The 20,066-nt window shown below is 39.1% G+C and overlaps 1 protein-coding gene across 22 annotated transcripts in view; it reads left to right on the forward strand.

Moving 5' to 3' along the window:
- Positions 1–20,066, forward strand: part of ANO4 (anoctamin 4) — a 413,826-nt gene that overhangs the window by 219,921 nt on the left and 173,839 nt on the right. For 21 of the 22 annotated variants that reach the window (XR_012420534.1, XM_015431432.4, XM_005571998.5 and 18 more), the window contains 2 exons: positions 3,172–3,308; positions 6,203–6,361. Coding sequence is in view for 18 of the 22 variants with exons in the window: in XM_015431432.4 (XP_015286918.3) it covers positions 3,172–3,308; positions 6,203–6,361 (296 nt within the window). In the remaining 4 variants the exon portion in view is untranslated. Of the gene's footprint in view, positions 1–3,171; positions 3,309–6,202; positions 6,362–20,066 lie in introns of those variants that run through there. The other variant, XM_015431437.4, reaches the window with a different exon arrangement.

Here is a 20,066-nt window from a genome sequence, read left to right on the forward strand (position 1 = left end):
TTCCAGACAGTGATTCTGATGGGAAAGAAAGACCTCTCTCCCTTTCCCAAGTTAGCTGCTGCTTCTAGAGTCAAATCCCTTGGGCTTTTCATGAAGAGTAGGAATTCTCAACTTCAGCACCTAATTAATATTCTGGGCTTGATCACTCTGTGGTAGGTGCTTCCTGTGCATTGTAGGATGTTTAGCAGCATCCCTGGCCTCTACTCACTGAATACCACTTTCACTGTCCCCCTCTCCCCAGTAATGACAATAAAAATATCTCCAAACAATGTCAAATGTGGTCTGGGAGACAAAATTGGTCCCAGTTCAGAACTGTGGACATGGAGGGCATTGTTGAACTGATTGTGCCAGTGTCAGAAAGTAATATTGATAGAAGATGACCTGGTATTTTCTATCCTTGGCAAAAGCCTGGGGGATACATATATATATCAAGAGTTTCTCCTTAGTATGAGCCAGTTACCTAGACATGAACCTCAGTGTCCTTGTTAGTTTCCCCTTTATCTCACAACCCATCCCAAACCATTTCTCATAACAACCATTCCAAGTTGTAAGTATCTCTTCTGCCTCCTTATATTGATAAGACCAAAATACTTACTTTAAGCTCCTAGAGTCTAGCTAGAATCAACAAATCAGCATTTGTTTTGGGTCTGCCATGTGTCAGCCACCCTGCTAATATGCACATTGATCTAATCCTCTTTGCCACCCTGAGAGAGAAGTTTGCTATTCCTGTCTCACCGGTGAGGAAACAGAAGCACATATTTATACAGCTAAGTGGCAGTGTTCAGAATAGGGAGCAGGTCTTCTGACTAGGTTAAATGATATTTTTATCTTATTGTTCAAATCTCATCAACATCGACTTGAAATTTAATTTAATCACTGTCTGCTTGAAAATTTAATCACATTACTTGAAACTGTGGAGTCCTGGCTTGTGAATAAGAATCATGTTAGGAAAACCATATGCAAAGTCCCAGAACCATAGAATGTTAGAGGAAAAGGGCTCTCAGGTATCATTACATTGTGACCATCTTAAGGTCATCATTCTGTCATTCTGTGTTGAAGGCTTACTCTGTGCCAGAGCCTCTGTACATCAATCAAGATGGACAAGGTCCTTGCTCTATGGAACTTACACTGTAATAAGGTAAACATCCCGTAAACAAGTCTAATAAATAAGTGAACAAATAAGATAATTACGGATTGTGTTAAGTGCTGGGAAGGGAATGAACAATGAGAGGAGAATAATTATGGGAGGGAGATCTTTTTACATCCAGTGGTCAGGGAAGTTGTCTTTGATCTTGACACCTTCCAAAACACTGGACATGTTACTCTTCCTCAAAAAGTCTTAGGTCCTCTCCATAAGCACCTAGCACAGTACCTGGCACAGTGTAGGTGCTACAACCCTTGGCTGTATGAAAAGGCCATGATATTTTTTCTTTGTAGCCTTATAGGTCTAAAATCCTATAATACATTGTTTTAGTTTCTTTTTGGTCCTGTAGCAAATGACTACAAGCTTAGTGGCCTCAAACAATATGTTTATTATCTTATACTTCTGGAGGTCAGAAGTCCCAAAATCAAGACTCTCCTCTCTGGGGGCTCCCGAGGAGAATCTGCTTTTTTGTCTTTTCTGTCTTCTAAAGGCCACCTGAGTTTCTTGGCTTGTGGCCGCATCCTCTATCCTCAAAGCCAGCAGCATAGCATCTTCCAATCTTTCTCTCTGATTCTGGCCTTCTTGCCTCCCTCTTCTAAAGACCCTTGTAATTAACATCAGGCCTACCTATAAAGTCTAAGATAATGTCCCCATTTTAAGATCCTTGGTTTCACACATCTATAAAATCCTTTCGGTGATAAAAAGGTAAGACATTAGCAGGTTCTAGAAATTGGATCACCTTTGGGGGTCATAATTCATCCTCTCACAGTTAGCAATAAATGTTAATTTTATCTCTATGCCCATTATATTTTACAGATGGGAAACTTGAAAAGCTAAAAGAGTTGCCTAAAATCACATGCTTGGATATAGCTTTATACCTAGTCATCTCTTCTAAGTAGATCATCTCTATTCTCTCTATATCCAAACTCTGCTCTTTTCATTAGAGAATTCACCACAATTTGCATGTCTTTGTTTTCTTTAGTTATTGCCACAAGGGCAGGAAGCCAGGTCACTTTTATTTACCAAGGTGCAATCATCATGCAGCTCTATGCCTGACACACAATGTGCACATCTCTGAAATGTTTTTGAATGAAAGAATGAATACTCTATTACAAGCTTGGGTAAGAAGAACCTAATCCCTCATGAATTATTTTGTGCAGTGGCTTCTGACTGGTTATAAACCCTCAGCCATTTCTAAAGCATCAAAAGAAAAAGTGAACTGCAATGCTGGCCCATAATTGAAGTGGATAAAAAAGAAGGGACTCAACCCATACCTGGCATTGTAATCTTTCCTCTGCTGGTGATGAACTTAACTTTCTGGCATGCTGTAAGGCACTTTGCATTTGAACGTGGTAGTCTGTACCTAGAACCGTGATATACAGCACTTTATATATTGACATGTTATTAACATCAACAGTCTTTTGAGAGAGCTTCTGAATGGCTCACTTGATTATTTCAATTCAGGATAAGAGGAAGAAAAAAGGCCGAAAATCTAACTGCATGCTTTATTATTGCATTAGGTTTTCTCTGTTCTGCCTTAGAGAAGTAACAAAGGAGGAAAAAAATCACAGTTCTTACTGAACAGTGCAAGTGGCACTTTTATGGGATCACTTGGCAAGCTGTACGACACTTAAATGAAAAAGTAAAATAAAATTTAAAAGTGTAGGTCATCTCCAACCCTTTTCCAACCTAGAAGTCTTAGATCAAAGTACCTTATGCTAAGCAACTGTGCAAAGGAAAGCTAAACAAATATAACACCTCCTGCTATCATGAAAGACAAATTATATTTACGTTACAGAGGTACTCTGCTTTTTATTTTCCTTACTCTTGCCTAATGAATACACTGTTTGGTCAATCATGTTTTATGTCTGACATCCTTTTCTTTTAGGAAATAATATACCTGTCACTCAAAGTGTTATTGAAATGATGGGAAAATATGAACCCAAAGGGAGATGTTTTCTCTTTTAGTATTGCTTTCAAGATCCCAGATTTTTACCCTCCTTATAATGTATTTACTTTGGTTCTAGTGGCCAAGGATGTCAATATTCTTTTTGATGAATTAGAAGCTGTCAGCAGTCCTTGCAAAGACGACGATTCTCTTCTTCACCCTGGAAACCTGACTAGTACTTCAGATGATGCCAGCAGATTGGAAGCCGGGGGAGAGGTAAGAGTATATGATTTCTTACAAATGTAATTCATGATCCCGGCAGGAACCTATGAAGCATGTTCCAATGGACTGTTTAAAGTCATAATCTCATTGAACTGTAGGCTCTTATAAAACAAGGGACAGGTTTTATATTCCTTTGACATCCCCCATGTCTAAGCATATTTCAAGGATCCTAAATCTACCTACACTCAAAACAAAGTTTCAGTTTTTCTTAAACCTATCATTTCTTTAAACTGTCTGTCATTTTAAGATAGCCTGCATTCTTGAGTGTCTCCCACTGGTACAAAATAAGCTTTACAGGGATGGGCTTCCTTGTATAGATCCCCCAGTAGGTAGAATGGTGACCTAAAATGCACCAGCCTTCAGTTGATTGTGTTGTCTAAAGCCTCTCTGACTTTCCATTTGCCTCTGTAATCTGGAAACTTCGTTGCAGCTGTAAGTGGACCCATCTATTTGTGTGCCATTTAGGAAAAATTAGTGTTTTGTTGGAGGCATTCCCCTTTGTTCAGGTTGTGTCACCATGGAGTTTCGTATTTCCTTTGTACATGCTCTGGGTACAATTAATAGGCACACCAAATCAGAGTAATTTATTTATTTCATATTCCTAATGCTTTTTATATTCCAGAGCTAGTTAACTACTGAAAGGATGACACCTGGGACAGAGAAAATCGTTTACTCTTACCAAGCTTTGCAGACCTCACCCCACAAATACCATATGCAGCTATTCATGTGTCTTTTTCCATTTTTTTCTGTTTGTTTGATTTTAAGAAAAAACTCATTCTGTTATTATCTGTTCACATAGATACTTTGGATACCATAATGTGGCATAATGAATGGACTTTAAAAGGGACCTCAGACAGCAACTAGTCTCATCCCTGTAACTTACAGATGAGGAACCAGTCTCAGAAATGTTAGGGCTTTGCTGAAGGTGGTACAACTCATTGTTCTGCTTGGAGCCAATACCCCTCCTGATGTCTTGGCTGAAGCCATTTTTGAAGGCAGATGCTAATATGCTGAATTCACAGGGCAGCCTTCTTGCTTGGCAAATAAGTGTTACTAAAGTGCTTATTCAGGTAGACTCCTGAGTGTCTCTTAATGTAAAAGCCAAAACATAGTCAGTGAGGATTGGTCATCAACCGAAAATGTCTACACCAAGACATGGTACATGGTCATTCCATTCCCCCAGCTGAGATGTTTTTTCGGTTAAGGTTTGTGCAAGAATGTGGTTTCTAGCAATGGTCCTTTGGGTCTGGCATGTTTGCCTTCTTCATACTACCATTGGAAAAGATAGAATCCACCATTTTCACCTGGCCGGGTTTATAGACACAATTTTGAAACCTGTTAGGCTGAGAAGTTTGGCTCTAGCCCAACAAGCCTGTACTTGATGATCTCTTTCAATGCTGTACAGCAAGCCTGAAGAGCCTGGATGAAAATTCAATCTATTCCTTTTGTTCTTTACTTTCTAATATTACTGCAAAATAATATTTGTAACTTCTATGTAAGTTACAAAGTGTAATAATAAAATGAACACCTGGAACCACCATCTGATTTATGAACTAGAATGCTATTTTTCAAATTATAGTGGCAACCTAATTGTAGATTACTACTCTAGTTGTTTTTTAATGGCCTGGAAAATTAATATTAGAGTGTATGCAAATAGAAAGGGTAAATAATTGTTTTGTGAAACTTGTCTCATATTATGTATATGTATGTTTACATATATGCATGCAAAGATAGAATTTTTTTTTGTTGTGGGTTAAAAAAAAAAAAAGAGAAACACTGAACTAGAATATTCCTAAAACCACTGAAGCTACTTTCAATCCCATACCTCTACCCTACCAGAGGTACCATCTTTCCAAATTTTATTATGTTTTATTCTCTTGCTCTAAAGACAGTTTTACCACATAGATTTGTAGTCTTAACAACTTAGATTTACTTTATTTTATGCTTCGTGAAAAATGATATCATGTGGTATGAAGTCTTCTGAGACTTGCTTTTTTTTCATCAGTGTTGTTTTTAAGATTCTTTTTTATTGTTAGATGCAACTATAGTTTATTCATTTTTACTGCTGTATAATATTCCAATAAATGAACTTTCTAAAATTTATCTATTTATTGTCTGTTCGTGGACATTTGAGTTGACTCCAACTTTAAACATTTTTCTACTATTATAAATAATGTTGCTATGAATATTCATATACATGACTCCTACTTGCCTTATCAAGAATTTTTCTCTAGGCTTACATGTTACGCAGATGTTCAGTTCTGCAAGATAATGTTAATGTGTTTTCTAGAGTGAGAATATCAATTTTCACTCTCATCTCACCTGCAGAATATGAAAGTCCTTAGTTGCTTCACATCCTTGGCTATACTCGGTATTTTCTGATGTTTTACATTTTGCCCACTTAACTCAATGCTTCTTCTAATTTTTATTTTGTTTCCTCTTAATTACATTTTCCACTAATGAATATGTAATTGAACACAATGAAAAAATTATTATTATTATTATTATTTTGAGATGGAGTCTCACTCTGTCACCCAGGCTGGAGTACAGTGGCGTAGTCTTGGCTCACTGCAACCTCCGCCTCCCAGGTTCAAGCAATTCCCCTGCCTTAGCCTCCAGAGTAGCTGGTACTACAGGTGCATGCCACCATGCCCAGCTAATTTTTGTATTTTTAGTAGAGACAGGGTTTCACCATATTGGCCAGGCTGGTCTTGAACTCCTGACCTCGTGATCCACCCGCCTCGGCCTCCCAAAGTGCTGGGATTACAGGCATGAGCCACTGCGCCTGACCTGAAAAAGTTATTTAGTTTTAATTGTTCTTTAACATTACTCACTTGAACCTTAGTTTGATGAATGACTTAAACTGGTCCCTTTCTCTTTGTGTGCAGACAGTGCCAGAAAGAAACAAATCAAATGGACTTTACTTTAGAGATGGGAAGTGTCGAATTGACTACATCCTTGTGTACAGAAAATCCAGCCCCCAGACTGAAAAGAGAGAAGTATTTGAAAGAAATATTAGAGCAGAAGGATTGCAAATGGAGAAAGAGGTAAATAGTTTGCTTGGTTGAGAAAAAATATGTACATATCTATTCATATTAAGAGGCAATAAGAAATAAGCAAGTAGTCATAATGTTAACCAAACATTTCATTTGGTCAGAGTTTTCCAGTCTTCAGAGTTTGGGGAATGTTCTGGCATTTAGACTTTCACAGCACAGTTTGCTTTTGAGATAATTTTAATGCCAGATGATTCCATGTAAATCAAAATATTCTATTCCAATTAAATGGATTGTTTCAAAGTGTGATTCTTTATCTAACTTACTACGTCTGCCGTTTCTCCATATATGTAAATGGAGGGTTCTAGTCTCATAGATTAAAGAAAACTTTGAGTGAAATGCAGTCACTCTCTCTAGAGGCTCTTTTTACATTTCGGGAAATATCATGAGCTTGGGCATCCTTGTACACCAGAGGAGACTGCCTGGCCAATTTGGCCAAAAGCAGCTGGAATTTACAAAAATGATTCCAGTTTTAACAGACATTCAGGCTATTTTTTTTAGGTCCCCAAGCTCAAGAGTGACCTTACCAATGTTTGGTTCTTCCCCTTCCCTCCTTCTCTGCATGGGGAGCTTCAAGAAAGAACTAAGTAAGGAATGTACAAGAGGCCAGCCAGGCCTCTGACAGTAATCCACGATGGGCTTATGGTGTTCCCAGGAATACTGTGCACATTTGTAGAACTTGGCCCGTTAACTGAATTATGTAACTCTTCTCAGCTTCTCCCTAAACATTGTGCAAAGCTTCTGGAGCTTTTCATAGTCAACAAGAATAACATATTGGCAATTTAAGATGTTTACTTCTGATTCTGCTCCTCAAGGCTGAGGGGATAGATCTTTGAAGTCAGACATCCAGGTTTTTCTTTGTATGATACTGTTGCAGTTTGTGCAACCTGCGAGTTTTGCCAAGGTATCAAATATTAGAAGCATAATATGCATATACTTGTTATCTGATCTTGGGACACTTCAGATAAATGGGATTTTTTCAGATCTGTTAGGCTGACCTCACCTCTTGAACGTTTATAACACAGAAGCAGCATTTTTCTGGAATGTCTCCAAGAGAATTGGAAAAATGGTGAGATGAATGTGGCTGTAAGGAAACAGGTTCTTATTCTCAGGAAAGTAGAACCATCTTTCTCAAAGACCATCTTAATTAGAAGTTCCCTGGAGCAACAAACATAATTAAAAATGTTGTTTCTTCCACCTTTGTGGAGTTCCAGAAAATCTTTCCTATACAAACTGAGTGTATAGTTGATAAATCTTACTAAATTGTCTCAGTAAGACAATTACATTTTTTTCTTAACATTAATAGCACATTCATATTTTTCTCCTTAATCATGCCTTCATCTTTTATTCTCATTCCTAAGTGGCAGAATTTTTATATGAAGAAATAAAAGATCTGAATTGCTACTTAATCTGAAATAATGGAAGGCCTCCCTCTGACCCATTCTGACTCTGTCAAAATTCCGATTCCCATCAAAACTAGATAGCTTTGTTCAATTAATGCAAGATTTATATTTTAAGCTTCATAAGTGTTCTCTACAGGCCTAGGGCTCCTTCTGTATAGATATTTTCAGTGTTATTTCATAATTTATTAGTTAGAACTCAAAAAACCTAATGCTTTTCCACATAGTGAACATTAAAGTGATGGAAAATGTCCTGTTGTATATCCTAAAGCATCACCTGTACTGCAGTGTTCAGCTACCAAAGTTTGAGGAGGATCATTTGGCCTGTTGTACAGTTGTGCTACACAGTACAGTGTGGACCATACTGTGAAGGATGGACTGCTTGTACAATTTTGTCTATATACAAGATAATTTTGTTTGTTAGAATCTTTAAAAAAATGTTTACAGGTATTTATTTTAATGTGTACTGGAAAAAATAACAGTTGGAAAAAGGGAATTATCACTATATGGCAAAACTTCATAAAAACTTATCTAAGCATTTCCCCCCTCCCCACTTTCCCCCAAAAGTTCTTCTCTGGGCATCACCTTCCATGTTTCTCCTTTCTTCTACAATCTTTTAGGCACTACAAACAGCTAGGTCTTCCCCTTTCTGGAACCTTCTTCACAAGTGGCCTCTCCCGCTGCCTGGCTCCAGTCTTGCCCTGGCTTTGCATAAGTGGTGCAATTTGTCTCTCACGCAGCCTCCTAGCTCTGCTTTGAATCTTCATGGCCTCAGTCAGCTCAGCAAGAAAAGGGCCTTTGCGGGTTCTCTTATAGATAAATTAATTTTTCCCTGCCACAAATAATTAAAAGAAAATCCCTTGGCTGAACAATAAACAAACCTTCATCCTTTATTCTCTATAATAAGTGGCAGAATTTTTATATGAAGGATCTATATCATGTTATTAAATTTAGAAACCATTGGAAGTACTTTTATTTAAATCAAGTTTTTAAATAAACAGCTACAGCAGAAAGATAATTTTAATGGCGATTTCAGCTTCCAGGAGTTAATTCAACCTTTTATAGGACATAAAATGAATAACTTAGTTAAGGGTGGAAAAGAAAAAACACCCCAAGGACCCTTGTACATCTGAAACATTTGACACTATGTACATTTTATGGATTATTAGTATCTTCTTAATTAGCTGCTGTCATGATGTCCAACAACTATGAAAAACATGTTTCCCAGACAGAGGCTTATGTTTCCAAATAGACAAAGACAGGCTGTCTAGTACAGTTTAACATCCTTATCTCTTTAACATTGGATTTCAAGAAACACAACTAGGATAATCTTTAATTCATGATAAAAGTGAGGACATAGTCAAGTTCAATCTTTCTTAAAACCTTTGCTGCAGGCTGGTTAGTCAACAGATAAGTGCTTGCTTTGGTACCCTGGGTCTTTAATACTCTGCAATTCAACTTTCATGATAGCCCAGAGAAAGCAATTTACAACGAAGTTCCCAAACAAAATATCATTGAAGTCCAGGTGATTTACTTCTTAGTATCTATCCACTTAAAATTGATTCCCTTCTTAAAGGTAAGCTCATATTTACTAATTAACATTTTCTATTCTTGATTTTTTTCATTTTTAATTCTATGTCCATTATTGATCTTTGGGTACCTATTTTGAAATCACTGTCATCAATAAGACATTTATCTTTTCCTTTGTATAACTAGTAAGAGGATGAGTTAACTTGGAATTATTTGGAATGTATGAGTAGCAATTGTATTAACGGAGCACCCTCCTGCTTTAGAATCATGTGAAACATTGGGGAAGACCTTTATCATTACAGTCATTACAAAACTAATATAATTAGGTAAATCATATCATCTTGGTGATGGTTATTTCATTCAAGAAATATTTATTGCACACACACTCTATGCCAGGTATTGCTTTAAAGACTATGGTCTCAACAGCAACAAATAAAACAGAAAAAAATCCCTGCCTTGTTGGAACTTAAGCAAAAAATATGTACAATATATACAAATATCAGTAAGTGCTAAAGAGAAAAAAGTAAAGCAGGAAGTGTTGAGAGGGGCTTGCAATTTTATAAAAGTCAGAAAAAGTGGGCCTCTTTTCCACAGAAAGAGAATAGCAAGTGCAAAGAGAACAGCTCCACAGGATGGAGCATGCCTGGGTGTTCATGTAACAGTGAGGATGCCAGTATGACTGACGTTCACTGAGCAAGGTGAAGAATAGTGGGAAATCATACTAACAAGGCATTGGAAGCCTTAGTGGTCACTGGGGGATGTTAGCTTTTCTCTGAGTGACATAGGAAGCCACCAGAGAGATTTGAGCACAAGTATAAGAGCTGTTTTCCGTTTTATTAAGGACTCTTGGGTTGCCTGGTAAGATTAGACTGTGGGAGGTGGAGGTGGCAAGGGCAGAAGCAGGAGCATAATTAGGAGATTCATTGCAAGAATCCAGGAAAGAGATGCAAGAATTGGTCAAGCACATAGAAGAGAAGAAGATGAAAAGAGTAGAAAGTGGTGCTGATGGGAATTGCAGATAGATTGAATGGGCAGTGTAAAAGAGAAGAGTCACAGACTATTTGTCTGACACATGGTATTTAGCTAAGAAGTTGAGAGAAGACAGTTGCCACTTATAGGGATGCGGAAAAGAGTAGGTCAGATTGTAGACTTGTTAAGTTTGAGGTATCCCAATGGAGATATTGGGTAAGATAGAAGAGTCTGGGTTTCAAGGAGAGATCTGGGCTAGAGATATGCATTTGAATGAGATCTCCAAAGGAGTAACTGCAAATCAAATTGAGAAGAGGTCCAAGGATTGAGCCATGGGGAACACTAGTGTTACAATTTGGATGATAAAAAGGAGGCAGCAGAAGAGACTAAGAAGGAGTCACCAAGGAGCCAGAAGGGAAATCTAGAGGAGAGTGTGGTTCAGGAGAGACGGAGGAATCAACTGTGTCAAATGCTGCTGATGGGGTGTGTACGATCAAGGCTGGATTTAGCAATCTGGCCGGTTTAGGTGGTCTGGGCAAGAGAAGTTTCAGTGGAGAAGTCGGGGGTGAAAGCTTCATTAAAGTGTCTTCAAGAAAGAGTGGGAAGAGAAAATACAGAGACAACAAATACACAAATCGTTCTTTCAATATGTTTCACTGTAAAGGAACAAAGAGAAACAGAATGATAACTGGAGTATGAAGTTGGGTCAAAAGAGAGTTCTTTCTATTTTAGATGAGAGAAATAAATACATGTTTTCATGCTAATAAAAACTATATATTTGAGATGGAAAATTGATGTTGGGAAGAGTGGAGGAAGAATTTTTAGAGAAATGCCCTTGAAGCGATAAGAATAGAATGACCACAAGTATCTCTCATTGCACGGACTCACCTATCTGCATCTGTGCCCATAGATGCAACTTTTCCGCAGTGCTAAGGGTGTCCTGTCCATACTCATTGGTAAGGCCAACCCTTCACTTTGCTTCCGAGACCCCATACCCACTCAGTCACACTCAAATACATTGCCCCCAAAAGAGATAAAATGTAGTAAGCTTTAAAAACTGAAATGTACAAACAATACAATTTGTGGAAATTGTTTCTGTTTGCACTCATCTCTCAGGAGTGAAAAATGCAACTGCAGTTAGCGCACACACACACATGCGTGAGCACATGCGGGTGCACAGTTGAGGTTGAGTATCTTGGATACTTCTCTGTACTATGATACAAATTACATTATCAATATTTTTATGCTCACATTTATTAATCACTTACTATTATAATTCCCGTTTAACAGGTGAGACCATTGGTAACTTTCCCCAGGCAACATAAGTAGTAAGAGATAAAGCCAGTATTAAAAGCTAAGCATACTTGCTCTTTGCCCTTATATTGTGTTGATTTCTGGTATGTAAAGGTGAATCTCAGGGTTAAAGAAGTTAGAGGCTGGGCACAGTGGCTCATGCCTGCAATCCCAGCACTTTGGGAGGCCGAGGCGGGCAGATCACGATGTCAGGAGACCGAGACCATCCTGGCTAACACAGCGAAACCCTGTCTCTACTAAAAATAAAAAAAATAAAAAAATAAAAAATTAGCTGGGCATGGTAGCGGGCGCCTGTAGCCCCAGCTACTCAGGAGGCTGAGGCAGGAGAATGGTGTGAACCCAGGAGGCAGAGCTTGCAGTGAGCCGAGATCATGCCACTGCACTGCAGCCTGGGCAACAGAGCAAGACTTCGTCTCACAAAAAAAAGAAAAAAGTTAGGAGATAGACTGAGAAGACAAGTAGTATTATGAAAAGGTAAAGGAACAAGGAAAATTGGGGTGAATAATGAAGTTGGGTGCTGCCCAGACTGTGGTTCTTACGCACTTTGGCCTCTAGTAGCCATAGACTTGAATCTAGGTATACAACCGCTTATAAGCTGAGTGGTCATGGGCAGTTTATCAGATTTTTATGGATCTCTGTTTCCATTTTTAATCATGAAGGTAATATCATTTATTGTAAATGATGAAGATTAAGTGGGCCTATATATGCAAAAATACAAAATAGTGCCAATCTTTGTTTTTCTTAATTTTTACTTCTAAATTTCATATTATTGTTTTACTTCCAGTGTATTTGTTCAGATACCTTCTATTTATGGCAAGTGATATTTGTTTTCCATTTATGACTGATATAAAAGCTTTTCGTAAAATTATTATTTTATAAAGTGAGTTAAAGAAATATACGAAATTAAGATATTGTAGATGATATGACAAATCTGACAAAAATTGTGAAGGTGGCCCGAGAATGATAGAATTCTGCATTATTTGGCTAGTCCTCGTGGTGGATAGACTCTAAGGTCTGTGATGCCTGCTTCCTTTTCACGCCTTTGGATAATCCCTTCCCCTTGAGTTCAGGTGGGAACTGTGGCTTATATTTAAGCAATAGAATATGGCCTTTACCATCATAGAATATGACAAATGTAATGGGATGTCCCTCCTGTGATTATCTTACGGTATATAAGATCTCATCTCAGCAGACTGGCGTCAGAGAGACCCTCCTTGCTGGCTTTGAAGAAGTAAGCTACCATACTGTGAGACAGCCTATGAAGAGGGCCACATAGCAAAGAAAGGTGGGGTAGCCTTTAGGATCTGGGAGTCACTCCCAGCTGACATCCAGCGACAAGCAGAGATCTTAGTCCTAGAGCCACAAGGAAATGAATTCTGCCAATAACTGAGAATCCTGGAAGCAGGTCTTTCTTCAGTTGAGCCACTGATGAGACTATAGCCCCAGGCAAGACCTACGTCATAGCCTGGTGAGACCCTAAAGCAGAGAACCCAGCTCAGCTGTGCCTGACTGCCACCCTCTAGAAACTGTGAGATAATTATTATGTGTAGTTGTAAGCCTCCAAGCCTATAGTAATTTATTATGCAGCAATAGGTAATTAATACAGTGATTAAAAGTCTGAGATCAGACATTCTGAGTGTTCGTTTGGTTCTACCATTTCAAGCTGTGTGCCCTTGTAAAAGTTAACTTATCTGCAAAATGAGGCTAATAATGGGATTTATCTCATGGGTTATTTTAATTAAATGAGATCATTTATATCGAGTGCTTATCTCTGTGCCTTTTACATGGTAAGCATTTAGTAAACTACATTATTGTCATCATTACCGTTATCGTAACAGCTAAATACAATGTGTTAAGACTTTTACTTTAGAATAGTTTTCAAGGTAAACTTTAAGAAAATTTTTCATACAGTTTATAAATCCTTTATAATGCAACCATTAGGAATAGCAACGTCGGCGGGTCATATGTTGTTACTGTGTATGCATTAATGAGATTTATACTTTAATGCTCTTGAAAGAACTGGGAATACATTTGGTAACAAGTTTAGCATGATCGAGGTTCAGATGTTTATCTGCTTGGAGAGGATTTGGTTTTCGATTCATCTGGGTATAAAGTTATAGATCAATTCAGAGCTTAAAAAAAAAAAAGAAAAACAACAACAACAAAACTGTATTTGATTGTCCATCCCAGTGTTTCTTTACCCCATTCAAGGGAAATCTTCACAAAGATTTCCCTATTTAAAGAGCTAATCTCATGCAGATGGCTCTCTGCCCTTGTAGGCTTCCTGCCCAAATTCCCCTAATTTCATCGCCATTTCTATACTGCATCCACATCCAGCTTGTTGCTGTAGGTGCTCTCTCGGTATCCAGAACTCGGAGGATACCAGAATGACAGTGTCCTCCCTTCCTTCACAGTTGAAAATATGGTAATGAGTGTCTCAAATAAATCAGTGTCAGGACTATGTGCACTACCCAGATTTCTGTCCTCTAGTGCTTTCTGTTCTGAAAAAAAAAGAAAAAAGAAAATCAGACTTCTTCACTCAATAATCTCCACTTCACTCCACTCAAGCTTCTTATATGTCATGCACATGTATTACCAAGGGTCTCAAGTTGAGGTGAAGAGAAAGGAGAATTTAGGACAGTCATAACCAAAGAAAGGAGAAAGCAGATTTTCTTCTGAACCTCAGAGCCCTGGAGATTCCTTGAGTGTCTTTCAGGAGCTACCAATGTCAGTCCACACTTGCGGTGGCTTTTCTATTAACTTGTGTCTTAGGTTGGATTTCCTAAGCATAAGCAGAACTTGAGGTGAGAATTCTTCAAGTTGTTGACGGGTGGGGCAATCTTAGGAGAAAGGGGAGTGAGAGGAGCAGAAAAGAACAGCTAAGCCAAAAGTGTGGCCTCAGCTGGACACTACCTTCAGCCTGATCCCACAGGGGAGCTCGGTAATCAGCAGGTGCAGCATAGAGCTGGTCCACTTTTCAGACACGGGCCCCCACATCAGTCAGTCATTGGCTGAGGTCTGTGGAGGTGGTGGGAGGTAGGCACTGGCCATTTGGCTGAGGGTCATTCCAGGCACCATCAGCGTACATTACCATTGGTATTGAGTTAGTAGTAGAGATGCTGCCTAATCTGTGGTATTCAGACAGCCCTTTTTGAGATGCCAGCAAACACGAAATTCATGGGGTCCTTGACCAAGTGAAGAGAGAACAAGTACACATTGGAATTTCTTCTGTTTTAATTTGTTCTTCTAATTTTAGGATGCTATGTCTAAAAGGTAAAGATTCCATGTTGCTAGTGTCATCATTTTGAGGGAAGACATACATGTGGCCAACAAGCGTATTAAAAGCTCAATATCACTGCATTAGAGAAATGCAAATTAAAACCACAATGAGATACCATCTCACACCAGTCAGAATGGTATTATTAATACTAAAAAGTCAAAAAATAACAGATGTTGGCGAAGTTGTGGAGAAAAGGGAAAGTTTAGACACTGCTGGTGGGAGTGTAGATTAGTTCAATCATTGTGGAAAGCAGTGTGGAGATTCTTCAAAGAGCTAAAAACAGAACTACCATTCAACCCAACAATCCCATTACTGTGTATATACCCAAAGGAATATAAGTCATTCTACCATATAGACACATACACATGTATGTTCACTGCAGCACTATTCACAATAGCAAAGACATGTAATCCACCTAAATGCTCATCAATGGCAGGTTGGATAAAGAAAATATGGTACTTACACATCATAGAATACTATACAGCTATAAAAAAGAACAAGATCATGTTCTTTGTAGGGACATGGATGGAGCTGAAGGCCATTATCCTTAGCAAACTAACGCAGGAACAGAAAGCCAAATACTACCTATTTTTACTTATAAATGGGAGCTGAACGATGAGAACACATGGACACATGTCTCTTCTGTTTTGAGAGAGAGACTTTGTCTTACTGGTTTTTATATTCCAAAGACTTATTACAGTGCTTAGCTTGTGGAATCCTGAGTTTGCTACAAAAAGATTGTGGATAGCTGATTTTCACATCTGAGTCTGGGTAACAACAGTCAATTCATCTCCGGGGTTTTTCAACATTGACTCCATTGACATTTAGGGCTGGATAATTCTTTGTTGTAGAGGGCTATTCTGTGCTTTATAAGATATTTGGCAGCATCTCTAGCCTCTACCCACTAAATGCCAATAGCACCTCCTTCAAATAATGACAACCAAACATATCTCCAAGCATTGTCACACATCCTGGTGTCAGGGGAGGGAGGAATCATCCCTAGCTGAGAATCCCTGGGTTTGACCCTTGATTCAACATTATATGGTTTGTTGTAGTGTCCAGGGGGTAGGGCTTCCATTCTTTTATCCATGTTGGACCAGCTTATTTCAGCACTCTTAACATCAGACTCTTGAATCAGAAAAGAGGCCTAGGTGTTTGAGGGGAAGAATAGAGTATGTGAAGACTGGCTCTCAAGTCAGACAGCTGGGATTTAGATCCACTTACTACTTCACCACTTACTAAGTAACTGGGTAAAGCTGTTAATCTCTCTGTGCCTTAGTTTCTTTGTTTGTTAAATGTCAGATGATTCCTATCTCAAGGGCTATTATGAGGACAAAATGAGTGAATAAATTACAATATGCTTAGGAAAGAGTCTGGACATATTGACAACTTTAATGCATGGCTGTTGTTGATATTGATGGTATTGATAAAGAAGGGAGTGACTTCAATCCCTGGACATCCTGTTCCTGAAGCTCAGGCATTCAACCCTGTCACCTCTTGGGCTGAGAGTCCTTGTGTGTCTCAGGAAAGCTGAAGGGACCTGGTAGATGGCAAGAGATACAATGGTAAGTCTCACCTCATCACTAGGACTCAGTCCACCTACCACTGCCCCATAGCAGTCTATAGAATCAGGGCTGTATTCTTGCTGGTTCATCTTGTTAGAGCAGTTTTATCAAATTGGTGATGGTTTGAGAGAAGGTGCTCTCTCTCCTTTTCCTCTCACTCTAATTTCTGAGACCGGTTTAAAGATCTAAGGGCCTCATTATCGCCTCAACTGCTTTTGCTTATTTAGATAGACAAAGTTTCATCAAAACATTTATGTTGCCAGGTCAAGATGACCAGTACAAAGTTATCTTGATTTACTCAAAGAATTATTCCAAATCAACACGTATTTCATATGACTCATGCATATTACTTCAGTCAAGACAGACCAACTTTAAAGGAAAAAAATACCCATTATACAAGGCACAGCTGAGAAACTAAAGTCGTATTATGAGCTATTGTCATCCCACAAAAAGAAACTTACTTAATCTAAAAGATTTTCTCAGCAGTCCAAATTTAACTTCTCTGATATAAAGCACGTTTTGCATCGTCATCATTATGTGCCAAATGTGGGCATTGTATTATATTTATGAAAGGAACTGAAGTCCTTTCTTTGTGATATTTTTGCTCCTGCTGTTTTTGCTATGTGATGTTAAATTGCTGAAAATTATGCAAAATATATATCATGAATATGACACTAATTATTCATTAATGGCATGGAGAGATTTAAAAGCTTTGAAGCAGCCTGGAGAACTGTAAATCCCTTTACAATCTCCTGCTTGTAACCCTTACAAGTGAAAAATTTGAAAAAGATGAAGTGTAAGCTGAGTATTATTAATTGAACTTGACATACCTTAGTTGCAAAAGTGATGATGCAGCACTGCCTCTTGAGGCAAGGGCCCTGGCTTAGCTCACTTCCTGTTGTGTCTTAGGCATATTTTAAGAGCAGTTTGTAGTATCTAATGACTCCATTTCCAGATGAAGTAATTCATTCATTCATTCATCAAATGTCTCATGAATATCTACTACTATTGAAGGAAGGGAGGCCTTAAATAAATATGTCAGATGTAATAGGTGTTGTGGAGAAATATACAGGAATCCTGGGAAGGAGTCACTATTTCATTTCAGGAGTTCAAGAAAAATCTCTATGATAATGGGTGAACTAAGCACAAAGAGAAATTGGAATTTGCATTTCTAAACCCAACTTTCTAAAGCATTGTGGAATTTTCCCACTGCTGGGTTTCCTTTGTCTTGTGCACCCACATGCAGGCTGGCATGGGTGTAGGAAGAGTAAGTGGAGTAACTGAATGGGGGTATATGGAAACAGGGGGAATAGCTGGATTTGGCTGTAGGATAGAGATAGACTCTGGTGTTTGCATCTGAATGAACTCTTACAGGGCACGGAGCAGGGGAAAAAAATCCAGTGCATGAGCCATGTTGGGATTTTGGAGAGGCCCGACCTGACCTGGTTGCAAACACCTCCCTAACTTGTCCTTTTCCATTAATCAGTTGGACCTTCATTCTGGGTGCTGCCTCTTCACTTTTGCCTACCCAGAAACCCAAAGTTTCTTCTTTAAAATTCTTCCCTAGTACTTATAACTGCTTGACTCCTCTTTCATTTGGGGTTGTGCAGGAAAGCCACTCTGTGTCCTCCGAGAATGAAGTGTTCAATACAGAGTTTTACAACACTGTAAGACCACTTAAAAGGTTGGGTGTGAAGGTCAGGGAATCTACGTCCCATCACTTCAGCCTGAAGCACCACAGCAGCAGGTCTCAGATGCTGGTGTGGAAGCCACTGGGATCTCAATAATGCCTGACTGCAGCACATGATTCTCAAAACTTACCTGGAGCTGCTTCAAACCTCAAATCTGCCTGTAACTACCTGCCTGAGAAATAGCCTCTCCTTTCCCACCTTCCATCTGAGCACCCATTATTATACACTTTAACCCAGAACTTTATGGAGAAGGGGATTCTGGGAAACCAGAACCAGGTTCTGGTCCCAGCTTCTCAGCAATGCAGAGGACACCTCAGAAGAGGGTGCTAAGGTGACAACAAACAGTATAGTGCAGTCACCAGCCCTCCTAACAGATTGCCCCCTGTCCCTTCATTTGAGGCCATGCTAGCCCCATCTATGTAATATCCAGCTGGTTTAAAAGATGTAAGGTCTGAACTCTTAACACCTGCCTTTGAGATGACGGAGGAGCAGCTATTTCTATTTTTTAACATGGGCATGACTGAGTAAATTGCCCATAGTCAGAGTTCCTCCCAGAAACCCACATCTTTGTTCTGATGCTAACGTTAGGCAACTGTCTTTTTTCAAAGCATGGCAGAATTCATTGAGACCCAATATTTAATTGGATAGCAGCAGCCACAAGCCTGCCTGTGGAAATGTCCTTGTGTTTGTGATGCAGGAAAGGGAAAAGCAACAAGGAAAGACAAGCTGAAAATTCCTTCCACCATAACTGCCCACAGAGGAATTAAAGAAGATTCCCTTTGTCGCATCCAGCCCCTACAGTGATAGAGTATCAATCCTCATGCACATACGTATTGAGCATCTGTTATGTTCCAGGCACTGTGCCAGGCACTGGAGAATTAAAAAATAAATGTTCTAGTTATCTATTGTTGCATAACAAACAACTCCAAAACTTGTATGTTAAAATCATAGTCATTCTTTTTGCTCTCATATGTGCAATTGAGCAGGACTTGGAAGGGATAGCTTCCCTCTGCTCCATGGGACGTCAGTTGGAGCAGCACTACTAGTGTCTGGAGGACTCCCCTTTTCAGGTGGCTGACTCACATGGCTGGAATGTCGGTGCTGGCTGTCAGCTGAAAGCTCAGCCAGGGTTGTGGGCTGTGGGCCTCTTCACATGCTGCCTGGGCTTTCTCATGACATCGTGGCTGGGTTCTAGGAGAACAAGGTAAAAGTGAACTTTAATGACCTAGCCCTAGAAGCATTTATTCTGCTGGGAAAGGCAGAATGAAGGGGAAGGGACATAGATGCCACCTCTTGAAGGAGAGTCATAAGGTTCTAGAAGATGTGTGGGATAAGCAGTAATGTTGGGACCATCTTTGGAAAATACAAGCTGCCACAATATGCTTAGTGTATTTGAAGAGCTCACTAACTAGCAATGAAGGCAGATGTGAAACAGATAGAATACAGTTTGAAAAATTCTATGGAAGCCCTGGGGAATTTCATACTCTGCACAGAGATTTCAGGAAGGTTAAGAGAGGTGACCTGGGACTTAAAGGATGACTAGATATTCACAAAGCCAGAAAGTAGAAGGGCATGGCATTCCAGATGGGAAACAACATAAACAGTGGCATGATAGACTTTTGATTGAGGCCTCAGGGCTCCTCTGTGCACCTCTGCTTCCCAGACAGAGTGTGCATCCCATGAGGGCTGGACAGATTTCTCCTTGTCCCTAGCACAGTGTCTGGTTCATCATGTCATCTTGACTTTCACATAGTATATGCTCACTTAGCAATTTCCCATGAACATAATTGACATCAGATACAATTGTTCTTCTAGACCTTAATGACAGAGTGAGAAAGATGTGCAGGTTTTAGTCATTTTTTTCCAAAATATTGCAACCAAATATCATTTAGCCTCTTTACAACCAAATCCATCACACTGTACTCAAGTGTAAATAAGAATCATCTCAAT

Source organism: Macaca fascicularis, chromosome 11 (genome assembly GCF_037993035.2).
Source record: "Macaca fascicularis isolate 582-1 chromosome 11, T2T-MFA8v1.1".
Classification (NCBI taxonomy): domain Eukaryota; kingdom Metazoa; phylum Chordata; class Mammalia; order Primates; family Cercopithecidae; genus Macaca; species Macaca fascicularis.